The sequence below is a fragment of the Rissa tridactyla genome, chromosome 6 (genome assembly GCF_028500815.1).
Source record: "Rissa tridactyla isolate bRisTri1 chromosome 6, bRisTri1.patW.cur.20221130, whole genome shotgun sequence".
Taxonomy (NCBI): Eukaryota; Metazoa; Chordata; class Aves; order Charadriiformes; family Laridae; genus Rissa; species Rissa tridactyla.
The window spans coordinates 41,167,716-41,188,885 of NC_071471.1; the positions used below are offsets into that span (position 1 = coordinate 41,167,716).

A 21,170-nucleotide genomic window follows, 5' to 3' on the forward strand; every position below is an offset into this window, starting at 1 on the left:
AAAGTAGTCATTTAGCCCAACTGTCTGTTTTGATTGTGTTGAAATACATTTCTAAGTTATTCAGTAGTTTTGTTCAAAAAGACACTTTTTTGGTCATGAGAAAATTTGGGTTAAGGGAGAATATAATTTTAAAAAAAAAAAAGGAAAAAGGACCTCTATTCGTGGTTGAGTGTGTGTATATTTGTATATGGATACATGTGCGATACACATACATACGTGTGTAGACCTGTGGTCACTAGATGTGTGTTATAAACATTTCAGTGTTTTTATCTACATGTAAAGATTCTCATGAAAATTGATAAAGGAATTAAGAAAATCCATGAGGTATTGACACATTTTCAAAATACACCGCTTTTCAGGAACTTATCTTTGTAAATGGTAGCTGAAAAGTTTTGTGCAGAATGGTTCTTCAAATGTCTACTCCTTTGCATATTTGTAAGTTACATGGAGGCTTTCTGTAAGCAAAGACCAATTGATACGAGCTCCTTAAGGTGGGATTTCTTAAAGGGGGACGATAGTCTTGCTGTTGTACCCAAGTTCCAGTTTAATGATCAGACTTCAACTTCCTGATTTAATAGTTCTTCTGCTAACATGCATTTGTGTGCTTCCTTGCATGGCTTAATAGAAGTATAATTGTAGAAAAAGCCTTGGCATGAAATCCTTGTTGATTTGGAGACTGATGACGTAAAATGTCACTTCCAGTAGAAGGGGGAGGCAATTGGCTCTGTTTTCTTGAGGCAGGACTATGGTAAATGGAAATAGCATGAGACACATGAGTAAAATGTATTCTTACTAAAAAAAGTCAAAATAATTGTTCTGCTTTATTAAAATTCCTGTTCGGTTTAATGTAATGATCTTCAACTGAGAGCATAGGCTTGTAGAAACCAGTTTTATTGGTCCTAAACATGGTGTGAACCATGAAATGTAGTTAATGTTTATGAAATGATGAAGTTCTTATGTAGACTACATCTTTTAAAAAACAAATTATAATTGAAATCTTGTCAATGAGAGTACAACTCTTTTAAGGCATAAGTTTTTTTGCTCCTTTAAGCTTGTTAAAAGTTATCAAAATTGATAAATATTTAGCTGTTTCATTATTTCCTGTAAGTGTTGACCTCTCGGTCTGTTTAAATGATGGTGAATATCAGGAAATTACTTTTAGATTATCGTAACTTTCCAGATTATTCTGACAGTTCACAAATTCTAGCAGAACTGGTACTAGTATTGATTCCTAAAGCATAAATAATAGTCTAGCAACACACAGTAATTTACCGTTTCAAGAAATACTTTAAATGCTTTCAGAAACATGCTTAACAAACATTGTTAATGTAGAGTTTCCTAAAGAATAGATGCTACAATAAACTAGGAAATAGTGAGAGTGGAAATTGGCTATTAAAAAGATTTCAGTTAGGAATTTAAGACGACGTGAATTGCAACAATTTATTGCCGTTCCACTGCCCATTTGAAATAGCTAGTATTTCTGATCACTTCATCATTCTCCCAGTAAACAGGCAAGTGAATATCATTAAACATATTCTTTTTAGAAAGTCATGTTCTTATCTGTTTTTTTTATTACCAGATTTTTCTAAGAAATGGCCCATCCTGATGTGATTATAAACCTGTCTGGCGTTATTCTCTTTAGAGACCACATAGGGGATTTTTTTAGGATTTGTTTACTATTTAAATGTAAATATAAACATAAATGGAAGCTATGTAACTTTGGGTTGATCCTTGGAACTTAGTACTCCATGTAATAAAACTTAGTGGCTGAAAATAAGTGTTTTGAAAATTAGCCATATTAAGAATTAACCTATTGCCTAGACACTGTGTCTGCTACATGGTGTTTCGTGTAAGCAGTGGCCTGACAGTATGTTCAAAACTACTGTATGTAATTTCTGACTGTTTGTATAGACAATGATAACTTAGAGGGAAACATTATTTTTGGTTAGCCATCCTCAGGATAAAGGCTTGTACAAGTATTCACTGACAGGTAGACCATGACATTTCTAGAAGGATTTCTCATAGATCTCTTATACTGAATTCACTTCCAGTTAATTTATGCCTATCATTTAACTATCTTGGGGGGGGGGGAGGGAATAACAACCCCAAAACCTGGAAGAAGGTATTGAACATAAAATTACCTGAAGAAATTAATGTTGATGGACAGAACTTACAAAGAAGAAAAATGCAAGTATCCGTTGCCACGCTTGTCTCGCTGGCTTTGCAGCATTGTTTCTGTAATACTAAACACTGACTTTTTTTAAGATTTTGAGGGTAAAGGGGTTAGATGTCAAGTTTACGTTGACAAATGGTTTGGCTTTTCAAACTGGAAAGGTTGTTTGCAGATGCTGAGAAGTGAAAGACCAGCAAGCAAACTACAAAGCCTGAATACAGATGAAGATGTCCGTAAAGGATTCTGGCCCCTGAGGTCCAGTTCCTCAGCATAACGCAACTCCTCCTCAGTCATGGGTGCTCTTCCGCGCCCTGCAACAGTAGATAGTGTACTGTAAAAGCCGATTCTTCTCCTTGGTCTCGAAATAGTACACAGCGATGAGAATAAGTTTTGCTTCCGGATTGTGTGTACAAATTCATTCTTGTCTCTAGTAAAATGGCAAGAGAGAATGTAGTTTGCCTGGGAGCATGGATATTCTTGTTCTTTGGTACATCTGTTCTCTGCTTCTGCACTGAGAGATACTCTTTGCCTTCTATTTGAGTATTGTTCCAGTTTGTCATTCCAAAGCCTTTCACATCAATTGTTTTGATGAACCTTCATAATACTTTGGCTGTCTTCGTTTACTGTTGTCTCTGAGTCATCTCCTACCTTGGCCTTAAAGTTTCTATATTCTTTGACTCTGCCATTATGAATTTAAACTTCCAGGTTTTGAAGCCTAGTGGCTCTATTTGTGTTTATCTTCACTTTGGGCCCAGGTTTCTCTTGTGCAGTACTCTCGGTTCACTTGCTGATCCATTATAATGTACATTTTTGGTGGAAAAGTACCATGGCTGGATTAGATCGTCGTGTTGTGCCTGTTTCTTGCTCTGTTACAGTAACAGCGCACAATGCGGAGGCACACGCACAGAAGAGATGTCCTTTAAACCTTTCACGGGCAATTCTTGTTGGCTTTCTGTAAACCAGCACATAAGACTGTTTTATTTTGGGGTGGGTTTTTTGACCTGAATATTTTCAAAAAGACTATTGCGTGTCAGAACTGCTCATTCATAATCTCTTTCTGGGTGCTAGGCTACCAAGAGGAGACTGCTGCTGAAACATTTCGTTTGCATTGATGCTTGAAGTGTGTCATTCTAGGTTTGCTCATGATGTGGAGCTCTGAGTTTGTATGAGACAACTGGCAATGCTAGGTGAGACGCAGCAAAAATCATCTCTTCTTGGAAGTGCTCGAAGGCTCCAGTTATATGCATAAAAATGGATCTTTCCCTGTATTTGTGTTTCTGCAGCAGAAAATACTTTTTTAAAGCAGTAGCAGTTTTGGATATTGGTGTATGCTTGGGAAAAGAGCTGGAATATTTGGGTGTTGGCCTAAAACTACTGTGCAGCAATAGCTTAGAAATATTTCTCTTAACCTTTTCTGGCAGAAGCAATTGTTCACGTGACTGCTTATTCTAAGGTTGAGGTCTCTCCATAGCAATGGAAAACTCTGGCCTTAATATCCTCATAGTAGCCTTTAAAAACAAAACAAAACAAAAAAACAAAAAACCAAAAAAAAACCCCAACAAACCAAACAGGTTTTCCAATGCAGTTAGGGTCAGAACTTCATAAAGTGTATAGCAGCCATTGTACAATTCATCTGGATCTCTGAAGAACATTCATCACTTTGTTCTGGTTTGTAGGCTGCATTATTTCAGCTGCTCTTATTTTTTCACTCCTGAGTCTCCTGTTTTGCCTGGTGTTTAAAATTCTGAATCACTTCTCTTTTGGGATGCTTTTGCTATTTCACAATTCCAGTATCAGGGAAATGAAAGGAATGGGATTTAAGTTTAGTGGCCAGATGCACATAACAGCCAGGGGGAGGAACTGTTCTGACTGTTGTCTAACATCAAAGTGCAAGTGGAAGGACTTGCATCAGACTTAGGCTTCAGAACCCAGAAGAATCCTATCAAACGTTTGGGGTTTTTTAATAGAAGCTGAGGTAAGTCACGTTCTTATCTTTAAATTCTAGCATTGTTTGCTTATGATTTTTATAGACTTTTTAATAACCAAGCATAAAATAAATTGTGATTCAGGTTTTTCTTCTCCCCTGTATTTAGTGGGAAACTCACACATTTTCTGTATATCATGTACCATGTCTGAGGAGATGTGCTTATTAGCGTGTGTTTCTTTTTTCCTATTCTTTGGATTTCTTGGGAACCTCAGCACACATTTGACTAATAGAAGGGGTTGGATGTGAGTGCTTGTTTAAAGGAGAAAGCTTTGTAAATTTACTAGAGTTTTGTAAAATACTGTTAAAAGAAAATCCATCTTTTCATAAGCCAGGCTTATTTGCAGATACTTATCTCTTAATGTGATATATGTATGGGATCAGTACAACCGTTATCACATGTAAAATCAGTTTAATTCATAATACCCATCTTAGTAAATTCCCAGTGCTGAATTTCCTGGTCCTAATTTGGTTCAATTGATGTTAATTTTAATTTCTTTATTTGATGAACAATTAAACAATGCTTTTTATGATTTTTTCATAAATAAGAAATACGACACTTATTTGAGATTTGCCTGTGTGGAGTACTGTAAACTCTCAAGGCTGCTGTCAGAGGAAAAGCTAGTTCTTTTCAGACTATAGAATGTTCTCCAGCATTTGGGAGAAGGGGGCTGAACAGTGCCAGCAGAGCGGTTCAGTTTAGTGGGCAAAACACTGAGGAAGTTATTTGCACTTTCTTTATTTACCCTGGCAGACTAATGATTAAATACCACGAAGAATTATTGTGAAGACTGTACTTAGTGCTGTGCTTTGAAGTGCTAATATGGATGCTTTAAAATTACTGCAATGTATCAAGACATCTAAATATATCTTTGCTTTTACAATAGTACCATAATTGTTATGTAGCTCAGCTGGCTTGTACTTGCCTTAATCTCTCTTTTGAGAGAGAGGAAGGGAGAGGATATAAAATTCTCACCTCCCTTGTTCATTTAATGCATTAAAAATTTCAAAGTCGTCTGGAAAAAGCCCATTGCCAACTCAAACAAGTCTCTACAAGATGAGACCTATGCCTGATGATACTGTGCTTTTTACTATCTGGAGATTCAGTTATGTTTAGAAAATTGAAAGAATTTTTTGTTGTTGTTGTTCCATACAATTTAGGATGAAATGTGAACAAGCCTGAAAAATGAAGTGTTCTTTTGTACCGTGCTGTGAAAATACAAAGCTTTTGTTAATGGCTCATCACTCATTGATTGATTAATCTTGTTCCCAGGAATATTTCTGTATTTAATACCTATTCAGCTGATGCAACATATTACATTGTTTTGTCACACTACTTGGCTGAAGCTAGTACTTCTTTCATGCAGCAGTCTACAAATTGTGTTGACGTTAATGACTACTGATGGAAGACTGTAAGAACATGTTAGGTAATCAATACTTCCATCTAGAGATAATCAGATTAGAGAACTTCTTTCATTTTTTTTCCTTGGATTTTGCTCCAATAATTCTTTTATCTCAGCTTCTGAAGAGGAAGAAAGAAGTCTTGTCAGGTTTTTTTTTCTTTATTTCTTGTTCTAGTTTTAAAATATTCTGGCTAGGAAATTCGAAGACGACTAAATGCATGTGTTAAGTTACATGTTAGCAGCACTGAAACTTGGAATAGTGGTGGATAAAATCTGACTAGAATAACTGGAATGTCAGGGAAGTGTTTAAAATTCTGCGAGGATAAATAAAAGCAAAATATTTCTTTATAGAAATAGCGTGATGCTTAACATCCTTTTAGAAGAAGCATGGAAATAAAGTATTACTTAATTGTTTGTCCAGCTCTGGCATTATGATCTGCAGCAGATATGCCAGCGGAGAAAGTAGAGAGAAGGGGCAAACTGTGTTCCTGTTTTCTTTGATACGGATGTTTGTTCAGATATGTTGTGCCTGCTGTCTGAAAGAGTAGCTACAACTGGTTGTTCTTGACATCTGCTGGTTACTGGTAGCCAGGAGGCAATGGCAATCATTACCGGTAGCACTAATGTTCCAGAAATCATAAACCGAGAAGTTTTCAGCTGCTAAATGTAAAGGAGTTGTAAAGATTTGAACTCGTCTTGCCGACATAGGAAATTAAGAATATCTCATTTAAGAGGGCAGTTCCAGCTTGGACAGATTTCTTATAAAGGTAAGGGTATGGAGAAAATGACAGACTGCATAAAATTACTTCCTTGTTTTGAGAGTGCAGCAACCAGAATGTGTGACTTCTGTGGTGATGGGAAACATCAGAGAGGCAAACCTTGCATGGCTTTGACATGCACAGTCCTCTGATCCTGTATGCAAGGCTTAAGCTCCAAGAGCAAAGTGCAAGGAAAACAGATACGCACCCCTCCTCTTTCAGATTTAATAATACTATCAAAATATGAGTGCAATGGACTCTAAAGCACCAGGATATACTAGAAAATCTGTTTCTATGCATTAGAATTTTTTTGTTGTAAAGGAAAGCTGTGTGGTTTCCAGTAGATTAGTATTAAGCGACTTACTGCTTGGTGAGGCATTTTAAAAATGCTTTTGAAAGCTGTAAAAATACAATTTTTAGCATGTATTTTGAACATGAAAAGCTCAGCTACTATACTTTTCCCTTAAAAACATCTTTAACAGAAATATGTACATATATCTGGAATAAAAATGGAGGTATTTTGTAAGGTTTCTGATTAGTTTAGGGCATCATAATGTCATTTTTCCTCTGGCTTTAGTAGCATGTAGCGTTTGCTTTTACAAAGTAGAACAACTGGGAAATATAATGATACCTTTCTGGGGGAAAAAAGAAAAAGAATGGTGTGGCTTTTTGGTGTCTTGTTTTTCCCTGTTCTCTTTTTTATTATACTTCTCCCCCTCTCTCTTTCTGCACAGGGTGGGTATTCTGCTCCCTCCTTCTCTCCCTGGCAGGGCTCATTCCAGGGCATCCCTCGGACTGTTCCACCGCACCGCAGACAGAGTGAGTCTGTACCTCTCACTCATCTCCCTCACCGTGTTCCAGTAGAAGCTTCCCCTTTGCACGCACTGTTCATCTCGTAGTATCCTCCTTCCTCAGGCAGATTTACAGGCATCCACAATAGTCTGTGGCTAACCAAAATGCTTCTTTCAGCCAGCGTATAAGCAGCTACAACTTATAGCTTTATAATAGTCATTAAAAGCTGATTTACTTCAGCAGTTCTTCAGGCAAACCTGAGTAGGCCCTTGTTTCCAGTCTTGTCTTAACATAAATCTTGCTTGCCACATTTTCCCTTTCTTTTTCATGGCTGTAATACACTACCCTGTTTGTGTATGTGTTCTGTTTGCTCATAAGTCTGCACGTGTGCATATGTGGATGTATTTACTTAAATACATTGTGGATGTACATAAAAAATGTTGGTGAGAAAGTGTTGTTTTCATTGCCTCTCACGAGAAGTTATTTAACTTTTCAGAATGGCTTCCCTGAAACTAATTTTTTTTTTCCCCCCCCTCTTGGTATTTGTTGTAAAAAGGCTTCTAATACATTGAAGTGGCTGTTGCAAAACTTGCATGACTTGTTAACATTCCTTATGTGCTAGCTACAGTGTGGGCTGTTATAAGATGCATTTGTTCTCTTGGCTTGGATCTGCAAAACAAAAGACAATTGCTGATTTTTAAAACTGTATGCTTACGTAGACATAGAGAAATGGTAAGTCTTATTTTGTGCTTTGGTATTGCGTTATAAACAGATTAATTGTTCAAAGAAATATAACTAGTTCATAAAGCTAAAGTTATATTTTTAAAGTGTACTGTAATTTGAAGATTACAGCGTGTTTGACTGCCTAGCAATGCCCAAGAGCGTATTTGAACAAGAAATAAAGGAAAAAGTAAAATTATGAAACAAAATAAGATTTTCAGGGCCAATGGGGATGTGAAGAGTAAGCTGCACCTTGGAAAACTAAGCTTGCTTACATTTCCGATTGCAATAATCCTAATTTATTTCAATTACAAGAAAAAAATCTTGTAAAATATTTTGTACATTGTGTTTCAAATACTCTCTTGGCATTTCTGTGACAATCTTCATTTAAACAACTCATCAGGAATGCACAGCCTGTTTCGTAGGCTTTTCTCTATGCGATGGAGGGATGTGCTTCATTTTCCTATGGTGTTTGCTGTGGGATTCTATGTGTGTGTAATGAATGTAGAACCCCTAAAGCTGATCATCATGTCCTCTGTTTCTGGGTAGAGGGCCAGCAGTGGCACAGGCCGGATATTTTGCTGTCCTGTCAACAGAGAATCTGAGTTTAAAAAGTTCAGGTTTAGACCTGAGGAGCATATAAATCTCACATCTTTGTAGGCTGACTGATGGGAGAGTCAGAATGGGAGGATGGTGTCTGAGCTGCCAGATGTGTGCCTCTGGTGTCACATCGTTCACAGTGACTGCTTGGTTGAAGAAGAAAACTTTGCTAATCTCTTACCAGTTCTTTGAGCCCCACTAACACGAGCACCTTCTTATTCAGGGATTCCCTAGCGAATTTCCATGACTAAAACAGGTTGGGGTTTTTGTATACATTTTATACATTAAATTCTAGGAATTTCTGGTAAAGGAAATAAAGTAGATGAAAACTGGCCCTTGACTAATTAACCTAAATTATAATTAACCTATTGCTTAGGAAAATAAACGTTTCCTATAACTGAGTGTTCCTAGCCTTTTTCTTTAAGTCTTAGGTTTGATCAAAAGATCAATACTGAGAATAAAAATACAGTATAAACTAGGAGGTTTACATTTTTACTGACACTCTTGCCAAAATCACAGATTTATTGTTGTGTGAAGAGTCCCATAAAGTAAAACAGTACTGGAATTATCACTAGCATCCTTCTTTCCCCACACTACCTCTTCCCTTGGTTCAATGGTTTAAGGTCTGCTGGTTTTTGAGCTAGTATAGAATGCCAAATTGTGGTGTTTCGAGGCAAGTGGTGAGCTGAGTTTCACCACTGAGAACAAGAAAGCAGCCTCAAAAAGTCAATGTTAGTGTTCTTTTGCAATAATATAGAGAAGGTGGTGGGAACGTGAAGTAGTCTCAGTCTTTGTTTGCCTGTGTTTTCTGTCTGGAGATTTTGGAATTCAAGCACTTCTTCTCTAACTTCTGGATCCCGAACCCAAAATATCATCTGCGCTTGTGAATACTGCAGGTTTCTTCACTATGTTGATGATAGCTGATTTGATACATAGATAACTTACAAGTACTGTAGATTATGAGGCTATAAATCCGTAAACTTTTCATATTTAGTTGTTTATATACTGTAATATTATTTTACTGCTGCTGTACAGGACAGATACATCCCTGCTACACAACATTACAATACTATCATATGCTTACAGTTCTATATTAGCACTAGTTATGATGTTAGCATACCTAATGCTTAACTCGCCCTATGAACTTACCATATCCTTGCTCTTTAACACACTTTAGAATTGGGTGTATATTTTGCACTTTTAATGAGAATTAATTTTTAATACTTTCACCTTTATTAACTTTATGTTGTTTCAACAGCCTTAGAAACAATTCAGCATTTCGTATTTCATAAACACTTTCGTAATAGTGCATTGACTTTTGTCATCTTATGAACAAAATTGTATGTTTTTTATTCCTGTAACTCCCATATGTGTTTTGAACTCAGCTTTTATGTAATGGTCCTTTATTTTTCTATTGGTTATAGGATATAATTTGATGACATAGCTTTCTTAAAACGTTTGCGTTTGTATTCTGGAGCTTTAATGATGCAGCTCTAGAAACACAGTATTTAGAATGCACATTGTTGGTGAACCAGTTATGAACTCTTGTAATACAAGAATATTATCCCACTTTGTCTAGGCTCCTAGCCCCAAGTGCTTTTCCACACAAATGCAGATGAAAACTGCTTGGTTACTCAAGCTTTGCAGTTGTTTACATCTCTGCTTACTGTGCACTTCATGGAAATAGTAAATAGACTTTTTCTATGTAAGCATTACAAATAAAGGTAATGTAAGCAATTCTAGCAGGTGACACATAGCTTTTTATCACTAGCACAAAAGCTGCTGTATGCACATTGACTATAAACCAGGTCCAGGCTTTCCTTTTTCATGTTTTTGTGTTGTTTTTTTTTTTTTTTTTAAACAAGGGTACGTTGTTTAACACCATGAAAGGTTTCCAAACCTTTATTGACCAATTCATTGTCTTTGTAGGGTGTAAAAAGTGTTGGTGTTAGCAGAACAAAGTTGCTTCAAAATATTATCTTGGAAGTTCTCTGACTCATGTTAAGAGAGTGACAAATTATTAAAAATGTCCTGGAATCATTACATTACTGTTCTTTATAGGTATTTATTTTTGCTCTGAGAAATGAGTGTTCAGCTATATGAAGAAGTGTCTTTTAGGAAAAATTCCATTCTCCCAAGTTGGGTAGTTGCAGATTGGACTACAAGAGAAATGTCTCTTGTACCTAAGTATATATTTGCAAGCAAAACTTTTACATGTGGCCGTATTTTTCTGTTTGTTACACATATATCTGTATTTATGAATGAAATGCCTGCTTTGATGTACTTATATATTACTTTCAGTAACTTTTCTATGAGACAGTATTTTTCTTTAAGTTGGGGTTTCTATATAGACTATGCAGAAAAAACATAACGCTATGCCACATTACCAGTTATTTTACTACCTCCACGCTGTGGTGAATGGTGGTTTTAAAAAAAATAAAAAAATCAGGGTTGGTTTTTTTTTTCATTATTTGAAGTCATGCTCCATACTGTGGAATCCTATTTTACAATGTTGAAATATGGGTATAATATGGCTAGCTAAAAGGAAGGAAAAAAAAAATAATCTGAAATGAAGGTATTGGCAAATGCTACAGATTAAAGGTGTGAAATCTTGATGGTTTCCAGAGCTAAAAAATGAGAACTTTCCAGTGTAGCCTTTCAGCAAGGCTGTGTCTTCAAATGAAGGCCTGTGAAATGCCAGCTTATCCTGTGCCAAGGCAGTGAGATAAGGGTTGTCAAAACTGATCAGAAAATGAAAACCTTACGTAGCACGGTTTGTGTCCCTTCCCTCCACCCCCACCCCCCGAAAAAGAACCCATGGTAGTTTGGAGTCTCTTCGGCTCGTGAGCGGGTTGCTAGGAAGATGGATTACTAAACAGTATGGGCAACATGGTCAAAATATGTAATGCAAGTGTATCTTATGACATTGTTGTTCATTGTTAGGTATCTAACATATATGTACATGGATACAAATATTTTTAATGTCTAGAGTTGTAATCACGCACAAATTGTCATTACAGCTCTAAACAGTATTTGAAGAGCAAGAGTTTAACTGTGTTAAAAGACTTGAAGTTAGAAGGGCAAACGTATTCCGTGCAGGTCTTGTTATAACTATTATTTGTACTGCATTACTTAAACACTGTTGCTACCTTTGTTTCTGGAAGGTGGATTAAAAATGAATGGGGGACATGGTAATTGCAATTTAAATGGTGAAAAGTTGCAGTTCTGTCACGGCAATTGCTCATTGTTTTGTCTTAGTCCTCTGACATCATTGTCCTTGTCTTTTTCTTGTCTCTGCTTTCCCATTATGCCATTGGCAAGGAGTTGAGAAGTTAGTCCATTACTTCTGTGATAAAGCGTGGTACAGTACAACTTCAGATTTCTTCCCATCTCCCCCTCACGCATTTTCACTCTTGGTTTTCTCGCCCTATGCATGATGCATGTCTGTCGGAGATGTGCATGCAGTTCTCGGATTTCTCATTGCTTCACTTCCCTCGTTCCTCAAAATACTGCAGGGAGAAAATGTCTTTCTTTCATTCTACAGAAGTATGATATAGGTGATCAAGATGGGGATTGAGGTTAGAGATAGAGAAGAACCAAAGCAAACCTGAAGGGAATTTTAAAGTAGTGATATTGCAATGACTACTACTGCCATGACCACACTGATTTAACTTCTTTATCAGTATAACATACTCGTCTCAGTCTTCCAACACAGAGCTAATGCAATCTCAGTGGTTCAATAACTGTTGAGTAATGACAATCCCCTTTGTGGAGATGTTGTCATTTTTCTTTGGATGATGTAACAGCCAGATTTACTTGAGAGAAACAAGGGAAAATATCTTAAGCTAATGTGGCAGGGAGCCACACTAATTTTGATTGGTGCACCAATACATGCAAGCGTTTGAAGTTCTTGAGCTCTTCCTGGTACAGAAAACTCTTGTCTGTTTGTTGTGCTAACAAGAGCACAAAGCATTTTGTCTAATGTACTTTCATTCTGGGGAGGACTAATTCTGTCTACAGTTACATTGTATTAGAGGTATTTTAAAGTCCAACTTCATATTTTAGGGGCATCCCAAAGGTATGTAGGTGTTTATCCACCTGAATTTTGTTTATGGGACAAAAACAGAAGTCTGGTTGGCATGACCGTGTACACCAAGTCATGGTCTGAAATATCATAAGTGCACTCAAAGCAATGCAGATGACAAACTTTTTTCAAAGATTTTCATGAAATAAATTACTATTCCTAGAAGGTGGAATGCTTCTTCATCTTTCTGTTCCCCCCTCCTTCTTGTGATGGAATTCACCAAATACTGGTCCTTCTGCTGTCTGGTTTTTTGACTAATAACGTGGTCATAGTTTATTAAGACTTCCCTAGTAAATGGAAAGCTTGTGTGTAAGGCAAAGATGTCAGCTGTGGATGAAGATAATGCAATTTTCAGTGTTAGAAGCCTTGTGAACTGTTACTTGCATATTTTGGAAGTGGGGTGTTTTTTTTCTGCTTTCAGTGTCATCTTGAATGTTAGTGCATGTAGGAATTTGAAGAGATTAAAATCTGTAATCATTATAATTGGACAGACTTTGACTAAGTAGAAATACAAAATTAGAAAACAGTACAGTATTTAAAACAACATAGCAAAGATGATGCCATAGCTTTAGTGTCCTCATAATTTTGAACTTGCAGCTGTTTTCCACCTTTGGATTGCTAACTTTCTGGATATTAAGCTACTCAGAAGTTTTTAGGTTATGAAGGATAATGAGGAAAACATGCATTTCTATATGTAAAAATGCAAAATTGTCCAAATGGTAAAGCCCAAATATTACCTAGTTTTTGTCAAAAGACCTCGAAATAGCATTATCAAAAGCTTGCTTTGCTGTTTCAGATGTTTTTGTGTTTACTCAACTTTCCATACAAACTTAGATTCTTCTGTAACTTAGAAAGTTTTCATTTTGCTGATTAGTCTAACTAGGATTATTTGATATAAAGTTAGGATTTATAATGCTTAGATTAGATATTTATCTGCATTTTTAAAGAGGGGTATTTAGAAACCCTTCAAAGATGAGGGGAAAACTTTTTCTGGCTGTTATTTTTACATCTTAGAATTTGACACAATACTGTTTGCTATAAAGGTACTAATTTTTGAATTCAGGTAGGATTAGAAAATCTGGACTATTTGCTGAAGTATTTGTATGGCAATCAGCTATATGTTCCTTTGGTTTCTGCACTCATTTTTTTTCAGTTTTGTTTTTGCAGGTGAGGCCTCAAATCAATAAATCACTTTGGCTAACATCTATCTGTCAGCTCCTAACCTGACAGATAATGACTTCTGTAACCCATTGCAGAAACACTGAAAAATGACAAAAATATCTAAAGGATTCATTTTTTTAAGCTGCAACTCTCTTAATGTATTGAATTACTAATTGTGTTTAGTGCTTCCTTCCTGTAGGATTGCTTGGTTAAGAAGGCTTCACAAAGTTAAGCTAGTTTTGGTCACGTAAGGAAAAATGTTTTGATACTCATTTGACACCATTTTGAAGGCTTTTCTGTGTTTGGGTTTTTTTTTTTTCTCCTCTCCCTGTTTCCAAAACAATTGTATTCAGACTGCTCAACCCATTTGCTCTTACCTGTCTATCACTTGCTGATGTCACTGGTCCAGCTTAGATGTTGCCTCTGCTTACAGGTAGAACCAGTATATTCTAAAGGCAAAAACAGCTAGTAAATCAAAATTAGATTGAGAAACCTTGATATTACTGTTACTTTTTTTTTTTCTCAATGAGGAATGTTGAGGATTCAGTTTTCAGTAGTAATCCTGGCAGGGAAAAGATGAAAAGCATAAAGAATCCTGAGACGTGCTATTGTCCTAGAAATATAACAGGACTCTGTCATGCACAGCTATCATTACGTTCTTCCTGCTGATTCTAAGAACTAAAAAGACCAGAAAAATAATTGGCTTCCTCATTTAGAAGTTGTGAATAATTCAAGAGAGTCACTGGAGTGACATTTTAGTCAAATCCCTTAAAGACAAATGTTGCTTCTTTTTTATCGACTATATTTCACTAGTAAACAAATATCATAAGCCTGTTTACTATGTACATGCAATCTATTAGTTGGTAAGAATTCAAGTAGTTAGGGATAAGACTAGTTTGTAATAGTTCAGTTCCCCTCCTTTATAAAGAAAATGAGAAAATCATCCAAACCTGAAATTTGCTAAAACTGTAGTTCAATTTTGTATAGGTTTTGGGTTTTGCCATGAATTGCGGAATTTTTACTAATTCTTCCAAGATCTGTATAGAAGTTGCAGGTCTAGGATGTGTTTGAGAAGCTAGTGCATACATTAATCTTTGAAGTCTTTTTACAGGGAAGAGCAAAGAGAAAATAGAAATGGCCCAGAAGAGGTACTGCCAGTTATCTTCTCTGATACATATATGATCAGATTATATCTTCTGATAAAATGGAAAATCTTCATTAAGTTATCTTTATCCCTTGGTTATCAGTGTCTATGATAGATGATCTCTAGCTTCGCATGTACTCTGCTGTTCTGCTTTGTTGAGGATGGTTTCTTTATTAGCCCGTTTGAAATAAAGATGAAACGGTTACCTGAGTCTAGTCACTAACCTCATTACAACACACCTGTATCAAATTTTTTGACCTCAGTAAGGTGAGGAGGATGCTCTGTAAATTCACATGGTCCATTAAACTCCTTTCCTGCCTGTATAGTATATAACATTGATAAAAGGTTCGAGATAGTTAGCTTGAGTATGCAGGGAATAGAAGTTAAAAGATGGATACAGTCTGATAGTGTCTGATAGCTGCTGCATTTATTCATTAAGCACTTGAATCAGAATTAATCAGTACTCATGTGCCTTTCTTATGCTGTGCTGCAGATTTAGGTGAAACCATCAACCATGCCTTTTTCATGTTTCTTTAAGCTAATCGGTTTCTTTTTTGTCTTTATGTTGTTGTGTATTTCAGTGCTGGTATAATTTTTTCCACTTAAGTTACAAGTTACATTTGTACATGTCCCATGAACCATCCTATTTTGTCAAAGTTTTGATTTAAGAAAACCTGATATACAGCCCTTTTCAAGCATCCAGTCAGCGCACACTGGATTCAGAATATTATCTGGTATTTTCTTTTCCTAATATGTTATTGTATTATTCTTTTCTCTTTAACAGCCTCAAGTACTACAGCCTTCCAGCAGCCTTCCCCGTTCCACAGACCTCGCCCAGGGAAAACTAATAAAAATGCCACATATCGAGGCCCACAGTGAATATCCTAAACATGGTCTGCATGAAAATAGCAATCATCAGAATCAAAATGCTGCAAATGTCTCTCTCATAAATAGCCTGAATGATGTAAACTCTTTAACGAGTATACAGTTAAACAGAAAAGATGGAAACGCATCATATTTGGAAAATTTGAAAAATAAAAATACTGAAGACCCTGGAAAGGTGACTAGTAATAAAGAAGGTTCATTACCGTCTCGTTCCTGTTTTCAGACCTCTACACGAGCTGATGCTAGAGAGGTGCAGACTGAAGTAGCTGTGAAAGGTCAACCCTCATTCACGAACCAGGCTTCTCAGCCAAAGACTTTAAGAATCGCAAAGCCCCCAAATGCTTTAGTGCCTCCTACGATGGCCGTTCTCGCACGATCTGCAAATCATTCCGCTGCTTCCAAGGAACGTGACCTTCTACCGTCAAGTAGTTCGACTCAGCTACAGCCAACATCTGGTCAGGATAACCTAAAGGGTAAACAGAGTCAGAAAGTGTCTAAACTTCGCCCGCCAACTATGTCCTTTGTTAAGTCTAAGCAAACAAGCAGTCAGAAATCCACACCAGTATCTGCAGAGCCGCAAAACACCTGTTTGAAGAGCAACATCCCAAAGCCACTGGTACAGAGAAAGGAAACCATGCAAACACAGAATACCGGTTTGCATTCTGGGGATAGCGTGCCCTCTAATCGGCATTCCCGCCTCCCTAAACCAAAGACACATTGAGAACGTACCTACATCTCACGGAATGATGCCATACATTAAACCACTTCCTATGTGCTGGCTGCCTTTCAGGCTGCTCTATCTACAGCCTGCAAATCCTGAGTGAATATTAACAATAGCATCTTTCTTTAGTGTTTGCATACTCCATTCTGTTACATTCTGAGGCTCATGTTTTGAGCTGTGCAGCTTCTCTTGAGAGTTTCATTAATTGTAGGTCGGTATTAAAGGTTGTATTACCCAGCGATCTTAGTAATTAAGCAAATACTGAAGTCTGTGGTGACCACGAATAGCACAATGCTGCACTATATATTTCAGGATGGCAGAAATCATTTCTTACCTCTGTTTGAGCTATTAGACAATGAAATTACTATTCGGTTTAACTTCTTGATTCTGAGTACTCGTTAGGTTAAAGTGGTGGAAAATTAGACTTACTAGCAGATGTTTTACTGGCCATAATTCTGACTCTGTATTCCAGAGGCCTATGCAAAAATCCTTGTATTTATCATTATCTCAAGACTGACATATTTAATGTTATTTAATCTGATGGGTTGGGTGGGTTGTGTTTGTTTTGTTTTGCTGTAATCTGAAGTTGCTCTGTTCTTTATTTATCCCATTCTCACTGTTCACAGACAATAAGCAGATTTCACAGGGTGAATTGACTCTTCTCTCTTAAATGTCATCATTTGTTAAGATTGTGGTATGTTTTTATTGTGTTGAATAGACACACTGCCAGGTAGATTCTTGAAATGCAGTGCTAAGGATACTTGTGCAAAACCTTCCAATACAGGCTCTTATGAATTGGTAAGTAGGGAGCCTCTGGGAATAAGGGGTCCATAACACCTATGTTGACATTGCACAACATGCATTTTAATTAATAGTTTTTAACTTTTATTGTACTACTTGTATTTATTGATTTCTGTTTAATATTGAAAGACTCTGAAGTACCTGACTTGAAATTTTGCACAAACTTTGCCATATGTGTAAGGATTTGAAACTATTTTACAGAATAAAGCTTGTATTAAAAAGCAACTATTTTTAAAAAAAAAAAAGATAATTAATTAACCCCACTTATTTGCTTTGAGCAATCCTATTATGTCCTAATCCAGAGCTGGTACTCTTAAAGAGTTTTTCAGAGATGTGTATTTTGGTTTTGGGTTTTTTGTAATTTTTTTTTGGGTGTAATTTCTAAAGAAGTGCATGATAACTGGGAAGGAGCTTTTTGGGGAAATAAAGAAAAAAAAAAAAAAACCAAACATTTTTCTGCTCTCTAGGAGAAGTATTTTTTCTGAAAGTGGTCTGGAAATATAGGCCCATCATGGTGCAACTATGGGACCATGACATGTGCTGTGAGTTAAATGTATACATATCCAGTGAAGCTTTCCAAAAACTTAATATGTCCTGTCTCCAGTTCTTCCCTTGTTTCCTATCACTGTCTCTTGGATGTTACTACTTGGGTTTGGTTTTTTTCTGTTCTTGAATTGATTTCAAAATCAGCAGCAAAAGGCTGGTACAACTACTTTGCTCAAAATCTGTTCCTGAACAGCATATGTCAGTAAAACGAAATGTAGTAGTAGTTTGTTCTAGGCTCTGGCTATAGGACGTTGACATATTATAGTATTTTCCTTGAGAGAATTAAAGTGAATAGGTATAGACATTTCATAATTAAGTTCAATAATCAAGGTTTGTATTGTAAGCCCTTTAACTAGGGGTATCCTGATGGATACCTTGGTTGGATGGGAGAAGGAAATAAAATATATAGTAGTCTCACCTGAATTTTTCAGTACATAAATAATGTCCAAGAAAGTTTTTGGATTTGTCACACTAAATTCTTTTAACTGACATTGAAGTGGAAAAATGAAAAGGTTGGGGGGTGAAATGGGTAGGGGGGACATTCTATTTCAGAACTGCGTATATCAATCTGAAATAGGAGACCTGCAGGACTTCCTGTTAACTGGGGCAAAGATGATGTAAGCAAGAAGTAACAAGGGTAACATTAATTGTTACAGTTGATATAGGATCAAAATAGCTACGATTCAAGATCACTGTAACAATTATTCTCCAGGAAAAATTCTTTCTTTCCTTGAAAAGCATTGAATTAGACAGCCTTCAGTGTAAGCATTTACTTTTGATAAGAAAATAAAACTGACTTTTTCTTTCCCCAAAACTAGCTCCTGGCAGCTAACTGTGTTTCTCAGGAGTTTAAAAACTGCTGAGGGAATGATCAGATTCCTGGTTTGTTTTCCGGTCCATATAGATTTCTATCAAAGGTGGTTTTTTTAAGTTTACTTTCCTTGAAGAGGAGCTGATTTTATTTTAGTTGTATAATTTTGTGTAAAAAGATTATTTTTCACTTAATGCTATTGACAGAGATATTTCACCATGAGTTCTATTGCTTCTTATTCTGGAGCTATCACCAGCCTGATTGAGTGATGTTAAAATTTTTATGTTTACATTTAAAAGTATAGATATCTATCTATCTGCACCTTTACTGAAAATTAAGGAAAGAAGCAAAGAGATCATCAGGGTTTTCATTTAAAAAAAAAAAAAAGTTCTTAATACTATTTTTTTCCGGAAGAACAAAAATCTATTATTCTGTAGCATTTTTTTCCTGTGTTAAAGGATTATAAATAGATTATATTCTTTGTTATAGCATTTCCCCATTTTGTTCTGACAGATTAGTGAGACATCCAGCTGGAAACAGCAGGATTTGATGACGGATGAGACAGATGCTAACCTGAATTGTATTTGTATTCAGCTGCTAACCTCGCATCCCTCTAAAGACAACTACATCTTTTGGCTCTTCAGACTTTACCAGGGAAGGCTCTGTTGCATGTATAGTAAGTCCAGAGTATGAACAAAGCCTGTCAGTAGATGGGCAACTGGAAGAGAAGGAGTGACGTGAAGCTTGAAGCTTCACTTCAGCGAAGGACAAGGGTTGGGGGGAGATGGATAAGAGGGCACTGTGTAGAGCTTGTCAAATGGGATTAAGTAAGTATTTTCGGGTAATGCATCTACCTTATGGAAGGTGCAGATATATCAGTATTGGTGCAGATTATCCTAAATACATAAATTAAAGGATTTGATATCTTCAGGGTTTGTTTTTTTTTTAGGTTTCTAAAACTGGTTTCTTGCTATTTTTTTGTTTGTTTTTGATTGCTCGTTCTTTTGTGCAATATTCACGAAAGTATTAAACTACTGTTCAGTGTGTGTGTACAGAGGCAATTACGTGTTTTAACAAGTGAATAAACACAAAAGAAAAAAAGAGAATTGCACTTTAAATGAGCTTTATTGCTTGGAGTTGTGCCTAAAATAATCTAGATGCCTCCTGCTGTGTGTGGCTTTTGTTTGAAACTAATTTCCCTGCTAGTGTTGCTGTTTCCAAGGTATCTTCACATCACTTTCACAGAATCAATATGCACTCTAGCATGTTTAAAAATATTCATATAGTGTACTGAGTTTCTGTTGTGCAATGACTTTAATTTAACCGTGGAATTTTAACGCTGATGATGCAGCCAGATTATTACTTTCCCCATCCCTGAAGCTTGTGCTTCCTACTGCCAATCAAGGCCAACGGCAAAACTTCCCTAGGACTAGCATAGCCCTTAAAGAATAATGTTCCCAGCGTATGTTTTTGTTTGAGAAAAGAAGTGCAATATTATCTCTTAGACTTTCTGGAAATAATCAAAGGCCCTGAAAATCCAAAACAGTCCTGAATTTTTCATACAAATCCCAAAAAATGGGTTCCTCAACTTTGTCGCATAGCAGTGAGACTAGACACAGCAACTAGACTGCATCATAGGTCAGTAAAATTTATTTCATCTTTGATCTAAAGGCTGATTTGTTGTAATGATGCTAGAAAACTGAATACCATTTGCGTGATTTACTTTGTTTGCATGTCACAACCATATGCACATTCTAAAGTGTCATACTCGGGTAGGTTGCATGTTGGGGGGGAAGTATTTCTGGTTTTGCACAGCACATAATCCTCTTAATATGGACATTTTCTCGCCATGCAAATGGAAATCTGTTCTTGAATTGGGTTTCCGTAACTATTCCTTATCTCGTTATAGTGGCTTTTTCTGAGCAGAGTGGACTTAATACATGATCCGGGTGGTAGGTCTCAGTATAGTAATCTTACAACTATGCTATCAAGGAAATTCAGTCACTGTTGTGGTAAAGCTGCTCACTGCCTACTTAATTGTAAAAGCACCACAATAAAAACAGTATAATTCCAGTGTCAGTGAAATCTTAAATTCAATACTAGCTAAAACAAGAGGTACCCTTACTATCTGCTTTGTTGTTTTTGTTTTTTAACCCAGGCCGGAGTAAATACTGTATATTGGAATTTGCTTGTAAAGTTGATTTAAAAACCTGTATGTAAAAAATCTTTCCTCAATGTTGCTCTAGTGAATAAAAATAAAAGTCATAATTCTAATAAGTATCTCTTTCTCCTGACTGTTCACTTCATGTATGTGAAGTCATTGTGCAGAATTATAGGACTTTAGACAAGAAATTGTGGGGGAAGGAAAGATTATGCTTATCCTTACAGTGTTTTCTCATTGAATTGTCTTTCTCCAACAGACTTGCAGGCTTTTAGCATGAGGTTTCTTTATTCAAGAAAAAGAAAAGGGGGGAAAAAAGAGGCATAGAAAAGCTAAGAGTTTTATTGTATTGTTTACAGATGAACAAGGACTGGTGTGGCAAGTTTTTAAAGGTATGTTATCTCACCTCTAACGCAGAGTTGAGGA

The 21,170-nt window shown here is 36.3% G+C and overlaps 1 protein-coding gene across 6 annotated transcripts in view; it reads left to right on the forward strand.

The window, feature by feature from the left end:
* CCSER2 (coiled-coil serine rich protein 2) overlaps positions 1–20,863 on the forward strand; it is a 76,732-nt gene extending 55,869 nt beyond the window's left edge. For 4 of the 6 annotated variants that reach the window (XM_054205667.1, XM_054205668.1, XM_054205666.1 and 1 more), the window contains one exon: positions 15,604–20,863. In XM_054205667.1, coding sequence (XP_054061642.1) covers positions 15,604–16,425 — 822 coding nt within the window. In that variant the 3' untranslated portion in view covers positions 16,426–20,863. Of the gene's footprint in view, positions 1–7,052; positions 7,138–15,603 lie in introns of all 6 variants that reach the window. The other 2 variants (XM_054205670.1, XM_054205671.1) reach the window with 1 other exon arrangement.
* The last annotated feature ends 307 nt before the right edge of the window (positions 20,864–21,170 follow it).